At 47.4% G+C, this 27,575-nt stretch overlaps 1 protein-coding gene across 3 annotated transcripts in view; it reads right to left on the reverse strand.

Annotated features, from left to right (window-relative positions):
- Positions 1 to 27,575, reverse strand: part of PCSK4 (proprotein convertase subtilisin/kexin type 4) — a 300,032-nt gene that overhangs the window by 57,428 nt on the left and 215,029 nt on the right. For all 3 annotated transcript variants that reach the window (XM_063914303.1, XM_063914302.1, XM_063914304.1), the window contains 5 exons: positions 4,979 to 5,067; positions 4,702 to 4,874; positions 3,625 to 3,837; positions 254 to 354; positions 86 to 189 (listed from right to left, as the gene is read on the reverse strand). In XM_063914303.1, coding sequence (XP_063770373.1) covers positions 86 to 189; positions 254 to 354; positions 3,625 to 3,837; positions 4,702 to 4,874; positions 4,979 to 5,067 — 680 coding nt within the window. The remainder of the gene's footprint in view (positions 1 to 85; positions 190 to 253; positions 355 to 3,624; positions 3,838 to 4,701; positions 4,875 to 4,978; positions 5,068 to 27,575) is intronic.

The raw sequence follows: 27,575 nt of genomic DNA on the forward strand, positions 1-27,575 counted from the left end.
ATTAACCATGATGTAAACATCCCAATCACATTTGTGCTCTGCACTCTTCCACATTATTATACAGAACCTGTATTACTGAACTTACCTTTTCTTCCCACTCCATTTGTAACCCAGTCATTGGCAATCAGATTAGCAGGACTTGAGGCACGCACCACAATGTGCTGCACATCCCTCCAAGTTAGTGCAGGGCTGTGCGAGAATAACAAGTTAGTCCTAGATTTTCTTATACCTCACACAACTATGTACTTCTTACTTTGCTTCCAGTGCGAGAGCAATTATTCCAACTGCTTGTGGCGCAGATGCTGATGTCCCAGTATGGTGTTCTGTGCAGCGGTGGTGTATATCAGTGGTGACCTGAAAATATATATGGCAGTTGTAACAGGACAGAAAAAACAAAAAAAATGATCTGATGAGTATGACATATTACAGTGATCTATTATTATGCACAAAGTTCACAGAACCTCTTTACTGGATATTATTATTTATATTATTATTATTATTATTATTATTATTATAATAATTAATTATTATACAGTATTATATATTATTTATCTATAACAGGGCTGTATTTCTATCACGTATTAGTACCTTCTATATGAGACTGCCACATCTCTCTTTGGTAGACCTCTCTTTTCTAAATAAATATTAATCATATTTAGCAACTAAAGTTTTTCTTTTTCCACCTACAGTACATGTTTAAAAGCCTCAGTAGGAACCATGGGCCTTATTCAGGTTTGTTAGCAAACCAAAAAAGCACACTAATGGACAAAACCATGTTACACTGCAAGTGGGGCACATGTAACATGTGCAGAGAGAGTAGATTTGGGTGGGTTGTGCCCAAACTTAAAATTTAAACTGCAGTGTAAAAATAAAGCAGCCAGTATTTACCCACCAAAAAAGTTAGCAATTGGGAAAAACCATGTTGCACTGTAGGTGGGACAAAAGTAACATGTGCAGAGAGAGTTAGATTTGGGTGGGCTATATTGTTTCTGTGCATGGTAAATACTGGCTACTTTATTTTTACACAGCAATTTAGATTTCAGTTTGAACACACTCCACTCAAATCTAACTCTCTCTGCACGTTACATCTGCCCCACCTGCAGTGCACATGGTTTTGCCCAACTGCTAACTTTTTTTGGTTTGGTAACAACTCTGAATAACCCCCTTAGTTGTGTAAATGAAGTCCATGAGAACGAACACGGCAATCATAGAAAATTTGCACGCATACTTGCCTACTCTCCTGTATCGGCCTTGACGTTTCCGGAAATTGGGTGGTTCTCCCGTCCCCGTGGAAAGGTAGGCAAGCCTCCCGGAGCCGGCAGCAGCCCCCGTATCCCCTCGTGAAAGAGGGCGGTCTAGGGAGGCCGCTGGCACGATTCGCGGTGAATCACGTCACTGTATCCCCGTCCCCCGCTTTGCAATACTGGTAATGTGGGCATTGCATAGCACGATGCGTGGCTGCGATCACATCTCCATGTCCCCGGACTGCCACCCTTTTTGGAGCCCCCCCTTTTCCATAGCCCTGCCCCCTGTTCTGCCAACATGGCTGCTCCCTCCCAGAGCCTGCTTCCAAGCTATTAATGGGTACACATATACAGTAGAAAAAAAATGGATCCATTTCTTTCGTCAGCTCTGTCCTAACTCTAGGCCTCCAGAACAGTTCCACTTGGACAGGTAAACCATTCTCCAGCAGCACTCCAGTACCCTGAATAGCAATGTCATCCATAGTGACTGGTTTCAAACAGGTCAGTCCACTTCTATAACATGATAACCAAGTTCCCACACCCAAATTACCAGATGAAGTTGCCTTAAGTAGGATTTATTATTATCCACAGATACATTTCTGAACTCTTTATATTGCCCAACATGTGACAAACAAAATCAATATGCAAACAGATTTTTTTTCTTGTTTATTGTTCTGCGGACAACCTTCCTGCAGCTTGTGTGTGTGTGTGTGTGTGTGTGTGTGTGTGTGTGTGTGTGTGTGTACCTGGGTCAGCAACTACAGTAGCTACTTAACTCCTAGCATGCTGAGGAAAGATAATTTTACAAACAAAAAAATGAATCTGCCAGTTTTATAATGTAAACGTTAGGCTAAAAATGATAACGAGATTAAGCAGTTGCACATGTTTTTGCGGTGAGAAATTAAATTTTCCAGCATATTAATATTTGAGGCCAAAGGTTACAGCCAACCACCCTCCTCCAGTTTCAGATCATAATGAGGCTTTAGGATTAGGATGGAGTGATTTGACTGTTACTATAATGAATGCATTGATTGACAAAAAAGGAAAGTACAGTAAGCATGGCTGGATCAGAAAATCTAATCCAATCAAGTGCCACATGCACAGAACACATAGAACACCGTTTTAATCGTATTTGGTATTTGTTCAGTAAGTTGTATGTGTTTGGGAAGGGGGGGATGGGCATACTTGCCTACTTTTGAAAAAGCATTTCAGGGAGATGTGAAAGTCACACCTATCTATCAGTGCGGACGTGTACTGCTACATCTGAGAGGCGTGTCATAAAAATGACTTGCATCCAAATGTAAATGAGCCTGAAAGTTAAGGCCCGTACACACTGGTCGATGTATCGGCCGTTCTCTTGAACGGCCGATACATCGCGGGACCGTCGGCCAGTGTGTACGGGCGATACGTCTGTGAACTCCGTCGTTCACAGACGTATCGCGTCGGCCGCGCAGCACAGCCGACAGCCAATATATCTAACGATATATTGGCCCGTCGCTGTGTGTGTATGGGGCGGTCGTCCGACCGCCCGTACACATGCTGCGGCGGCCGGCGGTGATTGACAGGTGAACTGGGCGGGCGCGAGCGCCCGCCCACCCAGTTCATGACGTCAGTCCCCCGACGGATCGGGCTGTGTGTATGCACAGCACACTGCCCGATCCGTACATAGATATATCTGCAGATCAATTGATCTGCAGATATATCTAATAGTGTGTACCCACCTTTAGAAAGATCTACTTGTTGAATAAAAGACACTAATATTTTTCAGGATTTGTTTGTTTATTGAGTTTTATAAGAGGTTCCATATTCTGTAAATGGCCACAAGAAACCTTATTTAGAATGCATGTAGCCATAGGGTTCACTGGGGCAGATGTATTAAGCCTGGAGAAGTGATAAAGCAGTGATAAGTGCAAGGTGATAACGCTCCAGCCAATCAACTCCAATATGTAAATTTACAGTTAGGAGCTGATTGGCTGGTGCGTTATCACCTTGCACGTATCACTGTTTTAGCACTTCTCCAGGCTTAATACATCTGTCCTACTGTGCCTTATAACCAATGCAGGGAAATGGCAGAGATGAGCCCATTTGAATGTATGTATCTCTGATGTATTTTTCCCCTCAATAATTTATCGGTTGTATAAATGGGTATTTGGTGCAATCAGGGAGATTGATGCACTATTCAGGGAGTCAGGGAGATTACTGCTATTTCAGGGAGTCTTCTGCAGAATGTGGGAGGGTAGGCAACTATGGGGAAGGGGTGTCGCTACCTGACTTCACAATAACCCTAATCTTGCCTTACAGTTCTAAAACTTCTCAACTAGTTTCATGACTGCACTAGTCTGCTGGGTAATCAGTAGCAAGCAGTAAAGTGGGTTCTTACAATTTGTCTGCCCTTTCTGGTGTTGCTACTGAAGGTGGTAGTGAGTGTAGAAGCACAAGCCTCACTGTACCATGGGACCTCTCCGTGCTCTGTGGTGCTGCCAACAGACACAGTGTAGATGCTATTGCTGTAGCCATCGCAGTTACAGTCATCATAGTGCATGCCACCATTTCCAGAGGCCCAAACAAAAATTGAACCAAGGCCACCCCGTCCCTAAAATAGAAGAAATGAAGATTGAAAAAGAGATGTGACGTTAAATTTAGAAATATATGAACACACAGTAAAAATATTTTATTTTCTCTGTTAAGAGAATTTCTTGAAAGAAGTCAAACATTCCAAGTAACATCTAATGCCTTCTATTAATATTGCAGGACTTTTTCTATATCAGTTTGAGGAGCTGCCACAAAACAATATTCAGCAATTCCTCAAAATATAAACATAGCAAACAAGTGTGTCAGGTCCAAGAAAAGGGACACTTGTTCGGGATGACTTCAGTCACCCATTTAATGATTATTATGGCTCGATAGTATGGAATACAAGGAACGTAAATATAAAGAAAAGACAATAACTTTACAAAGCATGTTGGTCAAGTAGTGCAGAACTTCTGTGGAAAATAATTTGTGGTTATAGAAAATGGGAATCCGGTCTATAGATCTACACTAAAAAGGTCTACATTCAATAGGTCGACCATTAATGGTCGACATGCATTAAGTCAACAGGATCAAAAGGTTGACATGAAATAAAGTAGACAGTTCAAAAGGTCGACATGACAAATATCGACAAGTTTTTTTGGGGTTTTCCATTTTTTAAAACTTTTTCATACTTTACCATCCACATGGACTACGATTGGGAATAGTAACCTGTTGCGAGTCATGTGGCAGGACGCGGTACACTAAAGGTTTTTTTTTTGTGACAGAAAAGTAACAAAACACCCCCCCCCAAAAAAAATTGTGTCTACCTTTGTTTGTGTTGACCTATTCCATGTTGACCTTCTGACCATTAGTGGTCGACCTATTGACTGTAGACCTTTTTAGTGAAGATCTAATAATCCACACCCTAGACTCACTAAGTACTCACATGTACAATCCCTCTATAAAAAGCCTCCATGGCTAATATGCCTGGGCCATCCACAGTTTTGCCGTCATCTTCCGGTCCCCAGCTGGCACTGTAGATTTGAATATGCTGCGAGTTTAGGCTTAGTGACCGAGCTTCTATAACATCAGTGATCATTCCATCAAGCATCCGCACACCTATATAAAAGGATACATTTAGCAACAGTACTGTAATTACAGTGGTCCATTCAGGGGCCAACTTCTGGGATGTAGGACATGATGGTTCCTCCCACACACATTACCTCCTATCCTTGCATTGTAAGCAATTCCTGCACCACAGACATCATTATAAGTGACTGAAGCCACTACCCCAGCACAACGCGTTCCATGGCTGGAAATCAAAGAAAAAAAGTTTTCAATAAACTACCCTCTAAATAGAAATGGACACTGATAACGCACATAGGTGGTTATTCCGAGTTGATCGCTCGCTAGCAGCTTTTAGCAGCCGTGCAGACGCTATGCCGCCGCCCACTGGGAGTGTATTTTAGCTTAGCAGAAGTGCGAACGATTGTAACACAGAGCGGCTACAAAATAATTTTGTGCAGTTTCAGAGTAGCTTCAAACCTACTCAGCGCTTGCAATCACTTCAGACCATTCAGTTCCGGATTTGATGTCACAAACACGCCCTGCGTTCGCCCAGCCACGCCTGCATTTTTCCTGGCACGCCTGTGTTTTTCCGAACACTCCCTGAAAACGGTCAGTTGACACCCAGAAACGCCCACTTCATGTCAATCACTCTGCGGCCACCAGTGCGACTGAAATGCTTCGCTAGACCCTGTGCAAAACTACATCGTTCGTTGTGCTCGTACGACGCGCGTGCGCATTGCTCCGCATATGCATGCGCATAACTGCCGTTTTTTAGCCTCATCGCTGCGCTGCGAACAAATGAAGCTAGCGATCAACTCGGAATGACCACCCTATAAAGCAATCCTACAATCATAGTTATACAAACAGAAAAGACACACATACATACTACAAACCTGCATGGTTAATGTCTTAACACTTCATAAAGGTATGTATAATTATTGCATGGAGACTCCATTTTAAAATTTTAAATTGTATGGTTTATTCTAACACTGTTAAGAGGACTGTGACTACGTCCCATATTAAAGTGACAGACTCAAGCAAATGAGGGTAGTGTATTAAACGTTTGTTACTCATCAATTTATTCGAAATCCGGTATGATGGTAGCAGTGGCGGCTCCAGAGGTGGGGCTGCAGCGCAGTAAAAAATTCAAATAGGGGAGACACACCAACTATCTCTGCCATCCCAAAGTGACTCACTGGCAGCTGGTGTGACTCCCCTATTTGAATTTTGGATTGAGCTGCAGCCAGTGGCGTAAGTTCGCCCCAGTCGCCCGGAGGCATGATAAATGTTGGTGCCCCCCCTGCATACACCCCCCCCCCCCCCCCCCCACACACACACCCTCTTCATATGTAGCTATCCGTCATTCATGGTGAACAGTAGGAGTGTGCTCAGGTGCCTTTTCCAATAGTAATTTTGATACACAAGCAAAGTGGATGGCACTCCAAGTCAGTCATCACAATAAAATAGACACCAGCATACGCTTATAGCACACCTTCAGTAGATGCTTTGGCGCAGTGGTGCACAAACGCCTTTTTCACATAAAAACACACAAATGCCTCTTTCACTTAACACACAAATACCTATTTTACTTAAAAACACACAAGCACCTTTTTCACTTAAACACACAAAAACACCTCTTTCACTTAAACACACACACATGCCTCTAACTTAGACTCATGCCTCTTACTTACACATGCCTCCTTTACTTAAACACACACACATGCCTCCTTTGCTTAAACACACACGCCTCCTTCGCTTAAACCAGGCATGTCCAAACTACGGCCCTCCAGCTGTTGTGAAACTACATATCCCAGCATGCCCTGACACAGTGTTGCTGTCAGAGAATGCTAAAGCTGTGTCAGGGCATGCTGGGATGTGTAGTTTCTCAACAGCTGGAGGGCCGCAGTTTGGACATGCTTGGCTTAAACACACACGCCTCTCACTTACACATGCCTCCTTCACTTAAACACACACATGCCTCTTTCACTTAAACATACACATGCCCCTCACTTTTACACACACACACGTCTCCCTTACACGCACACATGCCTCTTTCACTTAAACACACACACACACACACACACACACACACACACACACACACACACAAACACTTGCCTCCTTCACTTACACACACACACACACACACCTCACTTAAACATGCACACATAAAACACAGTGCTGCCAACATTTATTAAAGACCCCCCAGCACCCCTCCCCCCTCCAAATACACACACACACCCACACAGTGCACCTGGAGGCAAGTGCTGCCAGTGAGTACCTGCTGCTACCAGCCCAATGGAGGAACAGAGAGCTACACTCGGCCAGCTCAACTGGAAGGGCCTGGCAGGTGCTGCGTTCTGGAGCTCCCCCTAGCTGTAGCCACAGCCAGCTCTCTGTATATACTAGGAGGCAGCTTCCGTGTCACTGACACGAAAGCTCCTCACAGCAAACGATCGCCAGGGTCAGTCAGCTGGAGACAAAGGAGGAGATGTGCCCCCTTGAGGGCAGGAGCCCGGCGGCAGCCAACTCCACTGCCTCCCAGAGTTCTGCCCCTGGCTGCAGCTCAACCACTGGAACCGCCACTGGTTGGTAGCTATCTCTGTTATAACGGTCAGTCTGTATCAGGGTCCCTTTTTCATAATACAGAAATTTTGGCTGATGGAAAACCAATATGAATGCATTGTTCCATTGTAAATATTGGGGGGAGAGGACAAAAGCCCAACAATTTCAATCTAGTCATACATGTACTAGCTATGTAAATCCAGAGGAAGTTACTGTAAAACAATACCAGCATGTACTAGCTATGTAAATCCAGAGGAAGTTACTGTAAAACAATACCAGCAAGGAAACTATGGATGCATTTCATCTTTGAAAAAAGCAAATCCTTGCTTGTTCAGTTGCTGATATAAGATAGTATACCATGTAAGCCATCTAAAAGGTCATTAACACCAATATTAAAAAGAAAAGGGCCAAAATGAATGCTTGTGGTACCCATTGTAACCACCCCGATGATATTCTATGTATAATAACCCTCTGCTATTCCTAAATCAATATTAAACAAAGTACATTTTACTCCTGACATTTAAATCTTATAAACGGGTTGGGTATGGAATAGCAGCAGTAGGAATACCGACCACAGCATCCTGACAGTAAGAATCCCAACAGGGGGAAGTTTAGTATACTTATCTTCCTCCAATGGCCCCTTATCCCTCCCCGATGGTGCCTGAACCTAAACCTCCCTCCCTTCCCGCAGCCTAAACCTAACCCTTCCCCTCCCCCCCTGCAGCCTTACCCTAACCGGGGGTGCTTAAACCTACCCCCACCCCCCCCACCCCTCTCCCTGCAGCACAACCCTAACCCTCCCCTGCAGCCTAAAACTAACACCACGCCCCATCCCCGCAGCTTACCTCTCCGGTGTCTCGTTTGATATCCTGGGTGTCGGGATGCCGGGGCTGGGATAGTAATCCCAATAGGGGTGCCAGTGCCGGTATTCCAAGCTGTGTCGGGATTCCGGCGTCTGTTTTCGACAGCTGGGATCCCGACCTGACCGTATACCTTATAAATCCATCTGTTATAAAGAACAGTATTAGATGCTTTTCAAAAGATGCAATACCATCAGGGAGGCGTCTGATTGGCTCCAAATTTATTCTGCAGCAGCACAAAACACCCCAAACATACAGCCAATGCCATTAAGAACTATATTTAGTGTAAAGAAGCAATCCTGGAAGTGATAATATGGCCCCCACAGAGACCTGATCTCAAAATCGAGTCTGTCAGAGATTACATGAAGAGACAGAAGGATTTGAGCAAGCCTCTATCCATAGAAGATGTTTGGAACAACCTCCCTGCAGAATTCCTTCAAAAACTTTGTGGAAGTGTGCCTAGAAGAATTGATGCTGTTTTGAAGGCAAAGGGTGGTCACACGAAATATTAATTTGATTTAGATTTCTTTTCTTTTTATTCACTTTGCATTTTGTTAATTGATAAAAATAAGCTATTAACACTTCTATTTTTGAATGCGCCAAGCAGAACTTTGACCCAGGGAGCCTGTTCTGGGCCTTCCGCTGGATGGATTTGGAAGAAAACTTCACACAATGGTAACATTGGATCCCAGAAGACATGCCAGGGGGTTGGGGTCAGTCCTCACATCAGAATACGCCAGGATGAGCTGTAACCCAGGGAGCCTGTTATAGGTTTTTCACTGGATGGATCTGGAAGAAAACTTCACAGAGTAGTAACATTGGATCCCAGAAGACATACTAGGGGGTTGGGGTCCCAGTTAGACCTCCATTTGGTGTACGCCAAGCAGAACTTTGACCCAGCCTGTTCTGGGCCTTCCACTACATGGATTTTGAGGAAAACTTTAACTAACTGTAATAACTGGCATAAAAGGAGGAAGGAAGACAAAAAATGTTGTGTACCCAAAAGTGATAACAGAAAGAATATTTAAACCCATCTTGCAATGAAAAATAGGATTTTAATTAACTACCGGTAAATCATTTTATCGTAGTCCATAGAGGATACTGGGGTCCACATTAGTACCATGGGGTATAGATGGGTCCACTAGGAGCCTTGGGCACTTTAAGAAATCAATAGTGTGCACTGGCTCCTCCCACTATGCCCTTCCTACCAGACTCGGTCTAGAAACTGTGCCCGAGGAGTAAGGATATAACAGAACAGTGGTGAGATTCGAACCAGCACACACAAACGAGAGGAAAGCCATGCTAACCAAACTTGAACAGGAACAGCAACAGCTGAACCAACAACATTACTTAAAGTAACAGTGCAGGCGAAACGAAGCCCTGGCAGGCGCCCAGTATCCTCTACGGACAACGAGAAAAGGATTTACCCGTAGGTAATTAAAATCCTATTTTTTCTTACGTCCTAGAGGATACTGGGGTCCATTTAGTACCATGGGGATGTACCAAAGCTCCCAAACCGGGTGGGAGAGTGCTGAGGTTCCTGCAGAACTGATTGACCAAACTGAAGGTCCTCAGAGTCCAAAGTATCGAATTTGTATAGCTTAGCAAACGTGTTCGAACCTGACCAAGTAGCTGCTCGGCAGAGCTGTAAAGCCGAGACACCCTGGTCAACCGCCCAGGAAGAACCCACTGACCTAGTGTGCCTGTACTTTAGGAACCGGCAATCCTGCCGATGAATAAGCATGCTGGATAGTGAGCCTGATCCAGTGAGCAATAGACTGCTTTAAATCAGGACACCCAATTTTCTTGAGATCATAGAGAACAAACAGTGAGTCAGATTTCCTGTGACGAGGTGTCCGCTTCACATAGATCTTCAAAGCCCTCACAACATCCAAGGACTTTGAGACAGCAGAGGTGTCAGTAAGCACCGGAACCACAATAGGTTGGTTGATATGAAACGCAGACACCACCTTAGGAAGAAATTGCTGACGAGTTATGAGTTCAGCTCTATCTTCATGAAAAATCAAATAGGGGCTTTTGTGAGACAACGCCCCCAGTTCCGACACACGCCTTATAGAAGCTACGGCCAACATTGTAACGGTCTTCCACGTAAGAAACTTTACGTCAACTTCCTGTAAAGGCTCACACCATTCCGATTGTAGGAACTGCAACACTACGTTAAGATCCCAAGGTGCCGTGGGAGGCACAAAGGGCGGTTGGATGTGCAGAACCACCTTCAAAAATGTCTGAACCTCAGGGAGGGAAGCCAATTGTTTCTGGAAGAAAATGTATAAGGCCGAAATCTGGATCTTCAAGGAGCCCAAACGTAGGCCCACATTCACACCCGACTGTAGAAAAAGGAGAAAACGTCCCAGCTAAAATTCCACTGTTTTCACAACACGAGACATATTTTTTCCAAATACGGTGGGAATGTTTAGACGTTACCCCTTTCCTGGCTTGGATCAGGGTTGGAATAACCCGGTCCGGAATGCCTTTCCGGGCTAAAATTTGACGCCCAACTTCCATGCCGTCAAATGTAGCCGTGCTAAGTCTTGATAGACGAACGGCCCCTGTTGAAGAAGATCCTCTCGAAGAGGTAGAGGCCACGGGTCCTCTAGGAGCATCTCCAGTAGATCCGCGTACCAGACCCTTCTTGGTCAATCTGGAGCAATTAGAATTGCTTGAACCTTTTCCCTTTTTATTCTTTTGAGAATTCTTGGGATCAGTGGAAGAGGTGGAAACACGTAAATCATCTGGTAGACCCATGGAGTCACCAGAGCGTCCACCGCCACTGCTTTCAGGTCCCTCGACCTAGAACAATACCGCTTTAGCTTCTTGTTGAGACGAGAGTCCATCATGTCTATTTGTGGAATTTCCCACCGACGTGTTAAGGACTCAAACACCTGTGGGTGAAGGCCCGGGTGGAGGTCGTGTCTGCTGAGGAAGTCCGCTTCCCAGTTGTCTACTCCCGGGATGAAGATTGCCGACAGCGCCACAGCGTGTCTTTCTGCCCAGAGGAGAATTCTTGTTATCTCTGACATTGCTCTGCTCTTCGTTCCGCCCTGTCGGTTTATGTATGTTACTGCCGTCACATTATCCGACTGAACCTGAATAGCTTGATCTTGAAGAAGATGCGATGCCTGTAGAAGGGCATTGTATATGGCACTTAGTTCCAGAATGTTGATTGGAAGAATGGCTTCCTGACTTGACCATTTTCCTTGGAATTGTTCCCCCTGGGTGACCGCTCCCCAACCTTTGAGGCTTGCATCTGTGGTTAGCAGAATCCAATTTTGAATCCCGAACCTTCGACCCTTGGTCAGGTGAGAAGTCTGAAGCCACCACAGAAGAAAAATCCTGGCTTTTGGCGACATATGTATCCTCTGGTGCATGTGAAGATGTGATCCGAACCATTTTTCCAGCAGATCCAGCTGGAAGGGCCTCGCATGAAACCTTCCGTACTGCTGAGCCTAGTAAGAGGCGACCATCTTCCCCAGAAGGCGAATGCATAAATGCACCGATATCCGGGCTGGTTTTGGAACATCCTGCACCATCGACTGGATTACCAATGCCTTTTTCCAATGGAAGGAATACCTTCTGTTCCTCCGTATCCAGTATCATCCCCAGGAATGGAAGCCTCCGTGTTGGTTCCAGGTGGGATTTTGGTAGGTTCAGAATCCATCCGTGATCCTGAAGAAGTCGGGTTGAGAGGGCAATGCTGTCCAACAACCTCTCCCTGGAAGGCACTTTTATGAGCAGGTCGTTCAGGTACAGTATTATGTTCACTTCCTGCTTGCGGAGGAGAAACATCCTCTGCCATTACCTTGGTGAACACTCTCGGTGCCGTGGAGAGGCCAAATGTCAGGGCCTGAAACTGGTAGTGACAGTCCTGTAGTGCAAACCTTAGATAAGCCTGATGAGGCAGCCAAATCGGAATATGAAGGTACGCATCCTTGATGTCCAGAAACCAGGATTTCCCCCTCCTCCAGACCTGAGATCACCGCTCTCAGAGACTCCATCTTGAACTTGAATACCCTTAAATACAGGTTCAGTGATTTGAGGTTTAAAATGGGCCTTACCGAACCGTCCAGTTGGGGTAATAAAACTTGTTGTGTAGTTGAAGTGGAACTGGGACAATGACCTGAGTCTGTACCAATTTTTGAAATGCTGCCTGTAAAGTAGTACTTGCTTCTGGAGAAGCTGGTAAGCCTGATTTGAAGAATCTGTGAGGAGGGAGTTCCTGAAACTCCAGTCTGTATCCCTGGGTGATAAGGTCTGTGACCCAGGGATCCTGGCAAGATGTTGCCCAAACGGGACTGAAATAACGTAACTGAGCTCCCACCTGCCTGTCTTCCAGGCAATGCAGACCACTGTCATGCTGAAGGCTTGAGGCCTTTGCAGCTGCTCGTTTTCTGGGTTTACCTCTATTACCTTTGAAGGCTGTAGAAGAACCTTTGGATTTGCCTTTAAATTTCGCTGTCCGAAAGGACTGCAGAGTTGGAGCAGAGTAGGTTTTCCTAGCTGGGGGTGCTGCGGAAGGAAGGTACGTAGACTTACCCGCCATAGCCTTGGATATCCACTTATCCAGTTCAACTCCAAAAAGGGCCTTACCTGTGAATGGTAGGTTTTCCACGCCTTTCCTGGAATCCGTATCCGCCGTCCACTGGCGTAGCCACAGGCCCCTGCATGCCGACACTGCCATGGCAGTGGTGCGTGCGTTGAGCAAACCAATTTCCTTTATGGCCTCCACCATAAAGTTAGCAGAGTCTTGAATATGCTGCAGGAATAAACTATCTCTCCCCTGGGTAAGGTATCCAATTCGTCAATTAGGTTATCTGACCACTTTGCAATGGCTTTAGTGATCCATGCACAAGCGATAGTGGGTCTCTGGGCCACCCCACCAGCAGTGTATAAAGATTTTAGAGTGATCTCAATCTTGCGGTCAGCTGTATCCTTTAAGGATGCTGCCCCAGGAACAGGTAAGACTATCTTACATGACAACCTAGATAGCGATGCATCCACAATCAGCGGGTTTTACCATTTCTTTCTATCTTCCAGAGGAAAGGCAAAGGATGTAATTAATCTTTTAGGGATCTGAATTTTTTTTTGTCAGGGTTAGCCCAAGTTTCTTCAAACAGGGCACTTAATTCCTTTGATGCAAGAACAGTAGCTGAGGATTTCTTTTTTACATTAAAATAATATTCCTCCTCTACCTCCGCCGTCTTGTCAGGAATGTGCAGGACATTTCTGATAGCCACCATCGGGGCCTGTATTCCTTGTGACAGGACCGCTCCCCCCCCCCCCCCCCCCCCACACTCGCATCCACTTCACCCTCCTCTGGATCTGATGTATAGTCATCAGTATCATCCTGCATGAGCTGGGCCAGAGTACGCTTTTGTGGGCAAATGGCGGGGGTTTGAGACGCTGGTATGGGAACTGAATCTATTCATCAGGTCATCCATACACTGTCTTAAAATCTGCGTCTCTTTCTCATTATGAGATAATTTAGTAGAAATATTAGATATCATCCCTTTAATGGTAGCTAACCACGGGGGTTCTGCCCCACTAGCTTGAGAATGTGCACTATCCTGAGTACAGGGTAGTGAGTTTCCAGGGGAGGAAAGACACTCAGCTGTGCAGGAAACACAGTCCCTGGACATGGTAACGTGAAGGGACACACACACACACACACACACACACACACACACGGTGAAAACACAGTTTAACCCACACAGAGCCCTCAGGGAGACTCAGAAATTGTAGCAAGCCACACAGCGCCCCTGTAACCTAGTAAAACTTAGCCGGGTCACCACACTAAGTTCCTTAATAGGGCTTAGTATACTACAACACCCACCCGCCCCCCTTCTAAGACCCCCTGGTACCTCTGAGGAGACATGGAGTCTTTGTGGAGGAGCTGCGCTTCCCTGTGATTCCTGTCAGTGTAAGCTGCAGAGGGTAAATGGCGCTGGTGAGCTGCTGGATCCGCTCATAGTGAAGCCCTGCCCCCTTAATGGCGCTCAGCTTCCCACTTTTTTATACTGGCCTGAGGTAATTTTTATGCCTAACAGAGGATTAAAACCCTTGTTAGGTATGTAGCCAGTGTGGGTATGCATTGGTGGCTCAGCGCGCCCCTCACAGCGCTCCTACCATTGTGCCACCATTCCCGCCAGCGACCCACTAACCGGGACGCAGACGCTGTACTCACCACTCTTCTATCTTCTGGCTCTGTTAGGGGTGGCGGCGTGCTGCGGGAGTGTACGTTCGCCGTGGTGGGGCTTGCGAATGACTCCCTCAGGAGCTCAGTGTCCTGCCAGCTGAGAAATGGGACCATTAACTGTTTAGGAAGTTGGGCCGTTCTCCCCCCTAAGTCCCACGAAGCAGGCAGTCTGGTGCCAATCAGACCTGCCTGAAAACAACAAACAGAAAATAAATGCAGAAAACTCTTCAGGAGCTTCCCTAAGCGTGACCGGCTCCTCCGGGCACATTTTCTAAACTGAGTCTGGTGTGAGGGGCATAGAGAGAGGAGCCAGTGCACACTATTGATTTCTTCGAGTGCCCAAGGCTCCTAGTGGACCAGTCTATACCCCATGGTACTAATGTGGACCCCAGTATCCTCTAGGACGTAAGAGAAATAAATGTAAAAAAAACCTATGAAATTCCATAGACAAAAAAAAGCCTTGCAGTTTCACATGTACCATTAAGGCTTCTTACACATGATCTAAAATTTATTTAAAAACTTCAGAATCTCTACCACTCAGGCTTGAATAAGCAATCAAATTTTGATCATTAAGCTGAAGCCATAATGAATGTGTTCCTTGCACAATACGGATACGGCATGCCATCACACCCTGTTGGTAACTGTAGATTCAGAACTCTCACTTAGGGCCAAATTCAAATTTGCAAATTTGCAGAGGGCTGCGATCAGATAGTCACCGCCTATAGAGAGTGAAAACCGCTGCAAATCCGTTCGCAACTCATCATTGAAAGATTTTTCCAGTCTATGCGTAGCCCACGACTTACTTCTACAGTGAGGATAGAAACAGGCTGATCGGGGCCGGAGCTGATATCACACACCCTCCCAGAAAACGCTTGGGAAGGCCTGTGTTTTTCCTGACACTCCCAGAAAACAGCCAGTTCCCACCCACAAACGTCCACTTCCTGTCAATCACCTTGGGTACGTATAGCGATCGAAATTTTCGCACCAATCTGTCGCTGTTTGGGCTCACGCCTGTGCAGTGCCGTGCATACGCAGTCATTCGATAATCGGCCGCTGTGCGATTTCGCACAACAGCGATCAGGTCTGAATTAGGCCCTTAGTGGAGCTTCTATTTCACAGATTTGTATGCTCATTGGAGTACACACATGCAGTCTATGCAACTGAAGGTCTAAGCAGATACAGTATGTGGCACACCGATACCATTCGGTCGCTCCCACTAAGTCACCACAACAATAACACTTAGTACCAACATCCTTTTCACTCCATACATACATCTCTTTCAGAATACACATACAGCTCCCACAAACATCTTGCTTAATTGCATAAACTATATTGCGCTAACTACTGTCTATTAACCACTTAAGTGACGATTTCCCCCCCCCCAAAAAATGCTCAGAAATTGGCGTTTTTTTTTATGAGTGAAGTAGGTGAAGAACATGAAATTAAGCCTATCCAAATTGATTTTAGTAAAATTTTTATATATATATATATATATATATATATATATATATATATATATATATATAATAAGAATTTACTTACCGATAATTCTATTTCTCGTAGTCCGTAGTGGATGCTGGGGACTCCGTAAGGACCATGGGGAATAGCGGCTCCGCAGGAGACTGGGCACAAAAGTAAAAGCTTTAGGACTACCTGGTGTGCACTGGCTCCTCCCCCTATGACCCTCCTCCAAGCCTCAGTTAGGATACTGTGCCCGGACGAGCGTACACAATAAGGAAGGATTTTGAATCCCGGGTAAGACTCATACCAGCCACACCAATCACACCATATAACTTGTGATCTAAACCCAGTTAACAGCATGATAACAGAGGAGCCTCTAGAAAAGATGGCTCACTACAGCAATAACCCGATTTTTTTTGGTAACAATAACTATGTACCAGTATTGCAGACAATCCGCACTTGGGATGGGCGCCCAGCATCCACTACGGACTACGAGAAATAGAATTATCGGTAAGTAAATTCTTATTTTCTCTGACGTCCTAGTGGATGCTGGGGACTCCGTAAGGACCATGGGGATTATACCAAAGCTCCCAAACGGGCGGGAGAGTGCGGATGACTCTGCAGCACCAAATGAGAGAACTCCAGGTCCTCCTCAGCCAGGGTATCAAATTTGTAGAATTTTACAAACGTATTTGCTCCTGACCAAGTAGCTGCTCGGCAAAGTTGTAAAGCCGAGACCCCTCGGGCAGCCGCCCAAGATGAGCTCACCTCCCTTGTGGAGTGGGCATTTACAGATTTTTGGCTGTGGCAGGCCTGCCACAGAATGTGCAAGCTGAATTGTACTACAAATCCAACGAGCAATAGTCTGCTTAGAAGCAGGAGCACCCAGCTTGTTGGGTGCATACAGGATAAACAGCGAGTCAGATTTTCTGACTCCAGCCGTCCTGGAAACATATATTTTCAGGGCCCTGACAACGTCTAGCAACTTGGAGTCCTCCAAGTCCCTAGTAGCCGCAGGCACCACCATAGGTTGGTTCAGGTGAAACGCTGAAACCACCTTAGGGAGAAACTGAGGACGAGTCCTCAATTCCGCCCTGTCCGAATGGAAAATCAGATAAGGGCTTTTACAGGCTAAAGCCGCCAATTCTGACACGCGCCTGGTCCAGGCCAGGGCCAACAGCATGACCACCTTCCATGTGAGATATTTTAACTCCACAGATTTAAGTGGTTCAAACCAATGTGACTTTTGGAACCCAAAAACTACATTGAGATCCCAAGGTGCCACTGGAGGCACAAAAGGAGGCTGTATATACAGTACCCCTTTTACAAACGTCTGAACTTCAGGGACTGAAGCTAGTTCTTTTTGGAAGAAAATTGACAGGGCCGAAATTTGAACCTTAATGGACCCCAATTTCAAGCCCATAGACACTCCTGTTTGCAGGAAATGTAGGAATCGACCCAGTTGAAATTCCTCCGTGGCCTCGCACCACGCAACATATTTTCGCCAAATGCGGTGATAATGTTTTGCGGTTACATCCTTCCTGGCTTTGATCAGGATAGGGATGACTTCATCCGGAATGCCTTTTTCCTTCAGGATCCGGCGTTCAACCGCCATGCCGTCAAACGCAGCCGCGGTAAGTCTTGGAACAGACAGGGTCCTTGCTGGAGCAGGTCCCTTCTTAGAGGTAGAGGCCACGGATCCTCCGTGAGCATCTCTTGAAGTTCCGGTTACCAAGTCCTTCTTGGCCAATCCGGAGTCACAAATATAGTGCTTACTCCTCTCCATCTTATAATTCTCAGTACCTTGTGTATGAGAGGCAGAGGAGGGAACACATACACTGACCGGTACACCCACGGTGTTACCAGAGCGTGTACAGCTATTGCCTGATCTGCTGAGGAAGTCTGCTTCCCAGTTGTCCATTCCCGGAATGAACACTGCTGACAGTGCTATCACATGATTTTCCGCCCAGCGAAGAATCCTTGCAGCTTCTGCCATTGCCCTCCTGCTTCTTGTGCCACCCTGTCTGTTTACGTGGGTGACTGCCGTGATGTTGTCCGACTGGATCAACACCGGCTGACCTTGAAGCAGAGGTCTTGCTAAGCTTAGAGCATTGTAAATGGCCCTTAGCTTCAGGATATTTATGTGAAGTGATGTCTCCAGGCTTGACCAGAAGCCCTGGAAATTCCTTCCCTGTGTGACTGCTCCCCAGCCTCTCAGGCTGGCATCCGTGGTCACCAGGACCCAGTCCTGAATGCCGAATCTGCGGCCCTCTAGAAGATGAGCACTCTGCAACCACCACAGGAGGGACACCCTTGTCCTTGGTGACAGGGTTATCCGCTGATGCATCTGAAGATGCGACCCGGACCATTTGTCCAGCAGGTCCCACTGGAAAGTTCTTGCGTGGAATCTGCCGAATGGGATTGCTTCGTAGGAAGCCACCATTTTTCCCAGAACCCTTGTGCATTGATGCACTGAGACTTGGCTCGGTGTTAGGAGGTTCCTGACTAGCTCGGATAACTCCCTGGCTTTCTCCTCCGGGAGAAACACCTTTTTCTGGACTGTGTCCAGGATCATCCCTAGGAACAGAAGACGAGTCGTCGGAACCAGCTGCGATTTTGGAATATTGAGAAACCAACCGTGCTGCCGCAACACTACCTGAGATAGTGCTACACCGACCTCCAACTGTTCTCTGGATCTTACCCTTATCAGGAAATCGTCCAAGTAAGGGATAACTAAAACTCCCTTCCTTCGAAGGAGTATCATCATTTCGGCCGTTACCTTGGTAAAGACCCGGGGTGCCGTGGACCATCCAAACGGCAGCGTCTGAAACTGATAGTGACAGTTCTGTACCACAAACCTGAGGTACCCTTGGTGAGAAGGGTAAATTGGGACATGAAGGTAAGCATCCTTGATGTCCCGAGACATCATGTAGTCCCCTTCTTCCAGGTTCGCAATCACTGCTCTGAGTGACTCCAACTTGAATTTGAACCTCCGTATGTAAGTGTTCAAAGATTTTTGATTTAGAATCGGTCTCACCGAGCCGTCCGGCTTCGGTACCACAACAGTGTGGAATAATACCCCGTTCCCTGTTGCAGGAGGGGTACCTTGATTATCACCTGCTGGGAATACAGCTTGTGAATGGCTTCCAAAACTGCCTCCCTGTCAGAGGGAGACGTCGGTAAAGCCGACTTTAGGAAAACGGCGAGGGGGAGACGTCTCGAATTCCAATTTGTACCCCTGAGATATCACCTGAAGGATCCAGGGGTCTACTTGCGAGTGAGCCCACTGCGCGCTGAAATTCATTGAGACGGGCCCCCCCCCGTGCCTGATTCTGCTTGTAAAGCCCCAGCGTTATACTGAGGGCTTGGCAGAGGCGGGAGAGGGCTTCTGTTCCTGGGAACTGGCTGATTTCTGCAGCCTATTTTCCTCTCCCTCTGTCACGGGGCAGAAAAGAGGAACCTTTTGCCCGCTTGCCCACGAAAGGACTGCGCCTGATAATACGGCGTCTTCTTATGTTGAGAGGCGACCTGGGGTACAAACGTGGATTTCCCATCTGTTGCCGTGGCCACCAGGTCTGAAAGACCGACCCCAAATAACTCCTCCCCTTAATAAGGTAATACTTCCAAATGCCGTTTGGAATCCGCATCACCTGACCACTGTCGTGTCCATAACCCTTTACTGGCAGAAATGGACAACGCACTTAGACTTGATGCCAGTCGGCAAATATTCCGCTGTGCATCACGCATATATAGAAATGCATCTTTTAAATGCTCTATAGGCAATAATATACTGTCCTTATCTAGGGTATCAATATTTTCAGTCAGGGAATCCGACCACGCCAACCCAGCACTGCACATCCAGGCTGAGGCGATTGCTGGTCGCAGTATAACACCAGTATGTGTGTAAATACATTTTAGGATACCCTCCTGCTTTCTATCAGCAGGATCCTTAAGGGCGGCCATCTCAGGAGAGGGTAGAGCCCTTGTTCTTAAAAGCGTGTGAGCGCTTTATCCACCCTAGGGGGTGTTTCCCAACGCACCCTAACCTCTGGCGGGAAAGGATATAATGCCAATAACATTTTAGAAATTATCAGTTGTTATCGGGGGAAACCCACGCTTCATCACACACCTCATTTAATTTCTCAGATTCAGGAAAACTACAGGTAGTTTTTCCTCACCGAACATAATACCCCTTTTTGGTGGTACCCGTATTATCAGAAATGTGTAAAACATTTTTTCATTGCCTCAATCATGTAACGTGTGGCCCTACTGGAAGTCACATTTGTCTCTTCACCGTCGACACTGGAGTCAGTATCCGTGTCGGCGTCTATATCTGCCATCTGAGGTAACGGGCGCTTTAGAGCCCCTGACGGCCTATGAGACGTCTGGACAGGCACAAGCTGAGTAGCCGGCTGTCTCATGTCAACCACTGTCTTTTATACAGAGCTGACACTGTCACGTAATTCCTTCCAACAGTTCATCCACTCAGGTGTCGACCCCCTAGGGGGTGACATCCCTATTACAGGCAATCTGCTCCGTCTCCACATAATTTTTCTCCTCATACATGTCGACACAAACGTACCGACACACAGCACACACACAGGGAATGCTCTGATAGAGGACAGGACCCCACTAGCCCTTTGGGGAGACAGAGGGAGAGTATGCCAGCACACACCAGAGCGCTATATATATACAGGGATAACCTTATATAAGTGTTTTTCCCCTTATAGCTGCTGTATTTTTAATACTGCGCGTAATTAGTGCCCCCCTCTCTTTTTTAACCCTTTCTGTAGTGTAGTGACTGCAGGGGAGAGCCAGGGAGCTTCCCTCCAACTGAGCTGTGAGAGAAAATGGCGCCAGTGTGCTGAGGAGATAGGCTCCGCCCCCTTCTCGGCGGCCTTATCTCCCGTTTTTGTGTGTATTCTGGCAGGGGTTAAATTCATCCATATAGCCCAGGAGCTATATGTGATGCATTTTTTTGCCATCCAAGGTGTTTCTATTGCGTCTCAGGGCGCCCCCCCCCAGCGCCCTGCACCCTCAGTGACCGGAGTGTGAAGTGTGCTGAGAGCAATGGCGCACAGCTGCAGTGCTGTGCGCTACCTTGTTGAAGACAGGACGTCTTCTGCCGCCGATTTTCCGGACCTCTTCTGTCTTCTGGCTCTGTAAGGGGGCCGGCGGCGCGGCTCTGGGACCCATCCATGGCTGGGCCTGTGATCGGTCCCTCTGGAGCTAATGTCCAGTAGCCTAAGAAGCCCAATCCACTCTGCACGCAGGTGAGTTCGCTTCTTCTCCCCTTAGTCCCTCGATGCAGTGAGCCTGTTGCCAGCAGGACTCACTGAAAATAAAAAACCTAACTTAAACTTTTTCACTAAGCAGCTCAGGAGAGCCACCTAGTGTGCACCCTTCTCGTTCGGGCACAAAAATCTAACTGAGGCTTGGAGGAGGGTCATAGGGGGAGGAGCCAGTGCACACCAGGTAGTCCTAAAGCTTTTACTTTTGTGCCCAGTCTCCTGCGGAGCCGCTATTCCCCATGGTCCTTACGGAGTCCCCAGCATCCACTAGGACGTCAGAGAAATATTATATATATATATATATAAATAATATTTTTTTTTTAAATAAATTTTTTTCAAACATTGGAACATCGGCTGGGAAGATCGGTAACATCGGAACATCGCAACGTTACTTTTCACACCCAAGACAGCCGCCAGGTACACAGGGGGGGGGGGGGGAAGGCTGTCTGCAGCCGCCGGGTGGGGGTGATCGGAAGCACCGCAACACTGACTGACAGCAGCAGTGGAGGGAAGTTTCCTTTCCCTGCAGCTGCTAACACTGTTTATCTGACTGGTCGCATCCTGTATGACCAGGTCAGATAAAACACTTGCTGGTAAGGTAGCATCTGATGCACCATGCTAGGCAAGTGGTTAAAGATGTGTGGGTTTGGATTTACTTGGATGATCCAGATTTTTATTATTGGCTATCCAAAACACGTGACAGCCGGCTAGCTAATAAGATGGCGTTGTGAGAGTAAATCCGAACCCGCACATCTCTACTGTCTATGCATCTACACTTTCTTCCCCTCCATGCTACTCTGTCTTCACCAGTCCCTACGCTGAACTGTTCTCCCATCTGTGCTAGTCTGTTTTCCCTCATCCGCACCAATCTGTCTTCCAGCATCTGTGCCGCTTAGTTAACTTCCACACATGCCACTCTGTCTTCAACCTATCCGCACCACATTTTCTCCCCCACATCTGCACCAGTTTTCCACCCATCTGCATCGCTTTGTCTCCCCCATCCATTCTATATAGATTTTCTCCTTCATCCACTAGGGGACACTGGAGCGCAGTTACAATGGGGAAATAGTAAGCAGTAACTGGGAGCTGCCACTTTAAAACTCTAACACTGTGGCTAGCTCCTCCCCTACTATGTCCCCCCTCCAAGCCAGTCTTTGTTTTGTGCACTAAGCAGAGTACACAGCCGCCGGAGACCTGGGTTCAGAACACACTCTGACCCAGCTCTGGTCTCCGGCGGCTCACATCACCGCTCCCCGCGCTCAGTTTCCCTACAGCGGCTCACATTCTTCTCCCCACGCTGCCCGCTTTGGTCTCCGGCCGCGGCTCACTTCCCCCACTCCCCCCGCACACAGATCCCCGCTCAACGCGGCTCACAGAGCCAGTACGGGGATACTCAGAGGCGCTCTGCAGGTTTAAATCTGGTGCCATTTCGGGGGGGGGGCTTAATCCCGCTCTGTACCGCCGGGCTCAGCGCGCGCTGGCAGCCACGTTACAACGCTGCAGCGCGGAGAAGGGGAGAATCGGAGGCACAGTGAGCTTATTCAGTGGGGACGGGGGGCAAACTAGAGTTATGCCTCAATTAGTTAAGGCGGTGGTAGATATACAGGATACTGATGACGATCAGGTGTATGAGGACACTGAACCAGTAGCTCAGGGTATAGAGGCTCTTATTACTGCTATTCGCTCAGTATTACAGGTGGAGGAGACGGAGCAGGACGCCTTGCGCCCTTCAAGGTTTGGCACCAACCAATGCTTGCTGGTGACCTTTCCAGTTTCTTCGGAGCTAGGATGTGCTCATAACGGCAGCCTGGAAACATCCAGACGCAAAGTTTAAGGTATCAAGAAAAAATTTGTCTTCCTATCCTTTTCCCGCATATAGCAGGAAGCATTATGAGACCTCTCCGATTGTGGATCCTTCGGTGTCTCATCTGTCCAAGAAGACTGTTCTGCCGGTTCCTGGAGCGACTTCGCTGAAGGAAGTGTCGGATAGGAAGTTGGAATCCACCTTTTTACTTGGCTGCCGGGGTATTACATCGCCCGGCGCAGGTAGGTTGTTGGGTCAACAAGGCGATGGAAGCTTGGGCGGAGCAATTGTCCTCTGGAATTCGTGATGATTTGCCGGCGGATCAACTGATACAGTTGGCGGAACACATCCGTGAATCAGCCCTTTAACTTTGCAAGGCTTCCAAGGACATCTGTATTCTCGGTGCTAGGATTTCCGCTTTAGCAATTTTGGCCCACAGAGCTCTCTGGCTGCGGCAGTGGCAAGCGGATACGGAGGCCAAAAGGCAGCAGAAACATTGCCCTTTACGGGAGAGGTCCTGTTCGGTAAGGATCTGGATGCCTGGATTTCTCAGGCCACTGGAGGTAAGTCGACTTATCTTCCTTCTGCTGCTCCAGCCAGGCCAGGGGAGGAGTTTCCGCCTCCCGTGGCCATAGGGGTAAAGGCAGAGGCGGTGGTTCCACAGCCTCAACCCAGTCAGAGGTTAAGTCCTCCACCGCTACTACCGCATGACGGGCTTCCCTTCCACCTGGGAGACCGCAGGGCGGGAGCTCGTCTGTGAGACTTCAGGGCAACAGAAGAGTTGCCTTGCAGGCAGCGGTCCAGAAGCTTCTATCCGCAAAGGTACTGATCCCTTTTCCTTCTCATCATCAGAAACAGGGCTATTACTCAAGCCTGTTTCTCGTACCGAAGCCGGATGGCTCGGTCAGGCCAATCCTGAACTTGAAGGATCTCAATCCGTATTTGAGGGTATTCAAGTTCAGGATGGAGTCCCTCCAGTCTGTTATTGCAGGGTTGGAGCAGAACGAGTTTCTGGCGTCCTTGGACATCAAGGATGCATACTTACATGTTCCCCTTTGGCCTCCTCATCAGGCTTTTCTCCGGTTCTCGATACAGGACGCTCATTCCAGTTCCAGGCCCTTCCGTTCGGTCTCTCGTCTGCCCTCATTCCGAGTTGATCACTAGCTGCCGTTGTTCGCAGCGCAGCAATCAGGCTAAAAAACGGCACTTCTGCGCATGCGTATGGTGCGCACTGCTCACGCGCAACGTACTTTCACAAAAGCCGATGCAGTTTTACACAAGTTCTAGCGACGCTTTTCAGTCGCACTGCTGGCCGCAGAGTGATTGACAGGAAGTGGGTGTTTCTGGGTGGTAACGGACCATTTTCGGGGAGTGTGTGTAAAAACGCAGGCGTGCCAGATAAAAACGCAGGAGTGGCTGGGGAAACGTAGGCGTGGCTGGCCGAACGCAGGGCGTGTTTGTGACGTCAAAACAGGAACTAAACAGACTGAAGTGATCGCTAGCTAGGAGTAAGTCTCGAGCTACTCCGTAACTGCACAATCTTTTTTGTAGCAGCGCTGCGATCCTTTTGTTCGCACTTCTGCTAAGCTAAGATACACTCCCAGAGGGTTAAAAGCAGCTAGCGAGCGATCAACTCGGAATGAGGGCAATTGTCCCAGTTCCACTTCAACTACAAAACAAGGGTTATTACTCCAACCTGTTTGTGGTACCGAAACCGGACGGTTCGGTAAGGCCCATTTTAAACCTCAAATCACTGAACCCGTATTTAAGGGTATTCAGGTTCAAGATGGAGTCTCTGAGAGCGGTGATCTCAGGTCTGGAGGAAGGAGAATTCCTGGTGTCTCTGGACATCAAGGATGCGTACCTTCATATTCCGATTTGGACGCCTCATCAGGCTTATCTAAGGTTTGCACTACAGGACTGTCACTACCAGTTTCAGGCCCCGACATTTGGCCTCTCCACGGCACCGAGAGTATTCACCAAGGTAATAGCAGAGATGTTTCTTCTTCCCAAGCAGGGAGTGAACATAATAATACCGTACCTGGACGACCTGCTGATAAAAGTGCCTTCCAGGGAGAGGTTGTTGGACAGCATTGCTTCAGGATGTAGACCCAACTACTTCAGGATCACGGATGGATTCTGAACCTACCAAAATCCCACCTGGAACCAACATGGAGTCTTCAAGTTTCTGGGGATGATACTGGATATGGAGGAACAGAAGGTATTCCTTCCGTTGGAAAAAGCATTGGTAATCCAGTCGATGGTGCGGGATGTCCTAAAACCAGCCCAGATATATGTGCATCTATGCATTCGCCTTCTGGGAAAGATGCATCTTCACATGCACCAGAGGATCCGTCTGTCTCCAAAAGCCAGGATTTCTCTTCTGTGGTTGCTTCAGACTTCTCACCTGACCGAGGGTCAAAGGTTCGGGATTCAAAATTGGGTTCTGCTAACCACAGACACAAGCCTCAGAGGTTGGGAAGCAGTCACCCAGGGGGAACAGTTCCAAGGAAAATGGAGTCAGGAAACCATTCTTCCGATCAACATTCTGGAACTAAGGGCCATCTACAACGCCCTGCTACTTGCATTGCATCTTCTTCAAAATCATGCCATTCAGGTTCAATCGGACAATGTGACGGCAGTAACGTACATAAACCGACAGGGCGGAATGAAGAGCAGAGCAGCAATGTCAGAGGTAACAAGAATTAAACTCTGAAGAGAAAGACACGCGGTGGCACTGTCAGCAATCTTCATTCAGGGAGTAGACAACTGGGAAGCGGACTTCCTCAGCAGACACGACCTCCACCCGGGATAGTGGGGCCCTCACCTGCAGGTGTTCGAGTCCTTAACACGTCGGTGGGGAATTCCACAGATAGACATGATGGACTCTCGTCTCAACAAGAAGCTAAAGCGGTATTGTTCCAGGTCGAGCGACCCGCAAGCAGTGGTGGTGGACACGTTGGTGACTCCATGGGTCTACTAAATGGTTTACGTGTTTCCACCTCTTCCACTGATCCCAAGAATTCTCAAAAGAATAAAAAGGGAAAAGGTTCAAGCAATTCTCATTGCTCCAGATTGGCCAAGAAGAGCATGGTACGCGGATCTACTGGAGATGCTACTAGAGGACCCGTGGTCTCTACCTCTTCGAGAGGATCTTCTACAACAGGTGCCGTTCATCTATCAAGACTTACCACGGCTATGTTTGACGGCAGGGAAGTTGAGCGTCAAATTTTAGCCCGGAAAGGCATTCTGAACAAGGTTATTCCAACCCTGATCCAAACCAGAAAAGGGGTAATGTCTAGACATTACCACCGTATTTGGAAAAAATATGTCTCGTGGTGTGAAAACAGGAAATTTCCTGCAGTGGAATTTCAACTGGGACGTTTTCTCATTTTTCTACAGTCAGGTGTGGATGTGGGTCTACGTTTGGGCTCCATGAAGGTCCAGATTTCGGCCTTATCCATTTTCTTCCAGAAACAATTGCTTCTCTCCCTGAGGTTCAGACATTTTTGAAGGGAGTTCTGCACATCCAATCGCCCTTTGTGCCTCATACGGCACCTTGGGATCTCAATGTGGTGTTGCAGTTCCTACAATCAGAATGGTTTGAGCCTTTACAGGACGTTGACGTAAAGTTTCTTACGTGGAAGGCAGTCACACTGTTGGCCGGAGCTGGGGCCGTTGTCTTACAAAAGCCCCTATTTAATTTTTCATGAAGATAGAACTCAGAACTCATCAGCAATTTCTTCCTAAGGTGGTGTCTGCGTTTCATATCAACCAACCTATTGTGGTTCCAGTGCTTACTGACACCTCTGCTACCTCAAAGTTCTTGGATGTTGTGAGGGCTTTGAAGATCTACATGAAGTGGACAGCTCATTACAGGAAATCTGACTCGCTGTTTGTTCTCTATGATCCCAAGAAAATTGGGTGTCCTGCTTCAAAGCAGTCTATTGCTTGCTGGATTAGGCTTACTATCCTGCATGGTTATTCATCGGCAGGATTGCCGGTTCCTAAATCTGTTCATGCCCACTCTACTCGGTCGGTGGGTTCTTCATGGGTGGCTGCCCGAGGTGTCTAAGCTCTACAACTCTGCCGAGCAGCTACTTGGTCGGGTTCGAACACGTTTGCTAAGCTATACAAGTTCGATACTTTGGCCTCTGAGGACCTTCAGTTTGGTCAATCAGTTCTGCAGGAACCTCAGCACTCTCCCACCCGGTTTGGGAGCTTTGGTACATCCCCATGGTACTAATGTGGAGCCCAGTATCCTCTAGGACATAAGAGAAAATAGGATTTTAATTACCTACCGGTAAATCCTTTTCTCGTAGTCCGTAGAGGATGCAGCGCTTCGTTTTTCCTGCACTGTTACTTTGTTAAGTAATGTTGTTGGTTCAGGGGTTGCTGTTCCTCATGTTTGTGTGTGCTGGTTCGAATCTCACCACTGTTCTGTTACATCCTTCCTCAGGATTTGTCCGTCTCCTCGGGCACAGTTTCTAGACTGAGTCTGATAGGAGGGTAATAGAGGGAGGAGCCAGTGCACACTATTGATTTCTTAAAGTGCCC

Source organism: Pseudophryne corroboree, chromosome 1 (genome assembly GCF_028390025.1).
Source record: "Pseudophryne corroboree isolate aPseCor3 chromosome 1, aPseCor3.hap2, whole genome shotgun sequence".
Lineage (NCBI taxonomy): Eukaryota > Metazoa > Chordata > Amphibia > Anura > Myobatrachidae > Pseudophryne > Pseudophryne corroboree.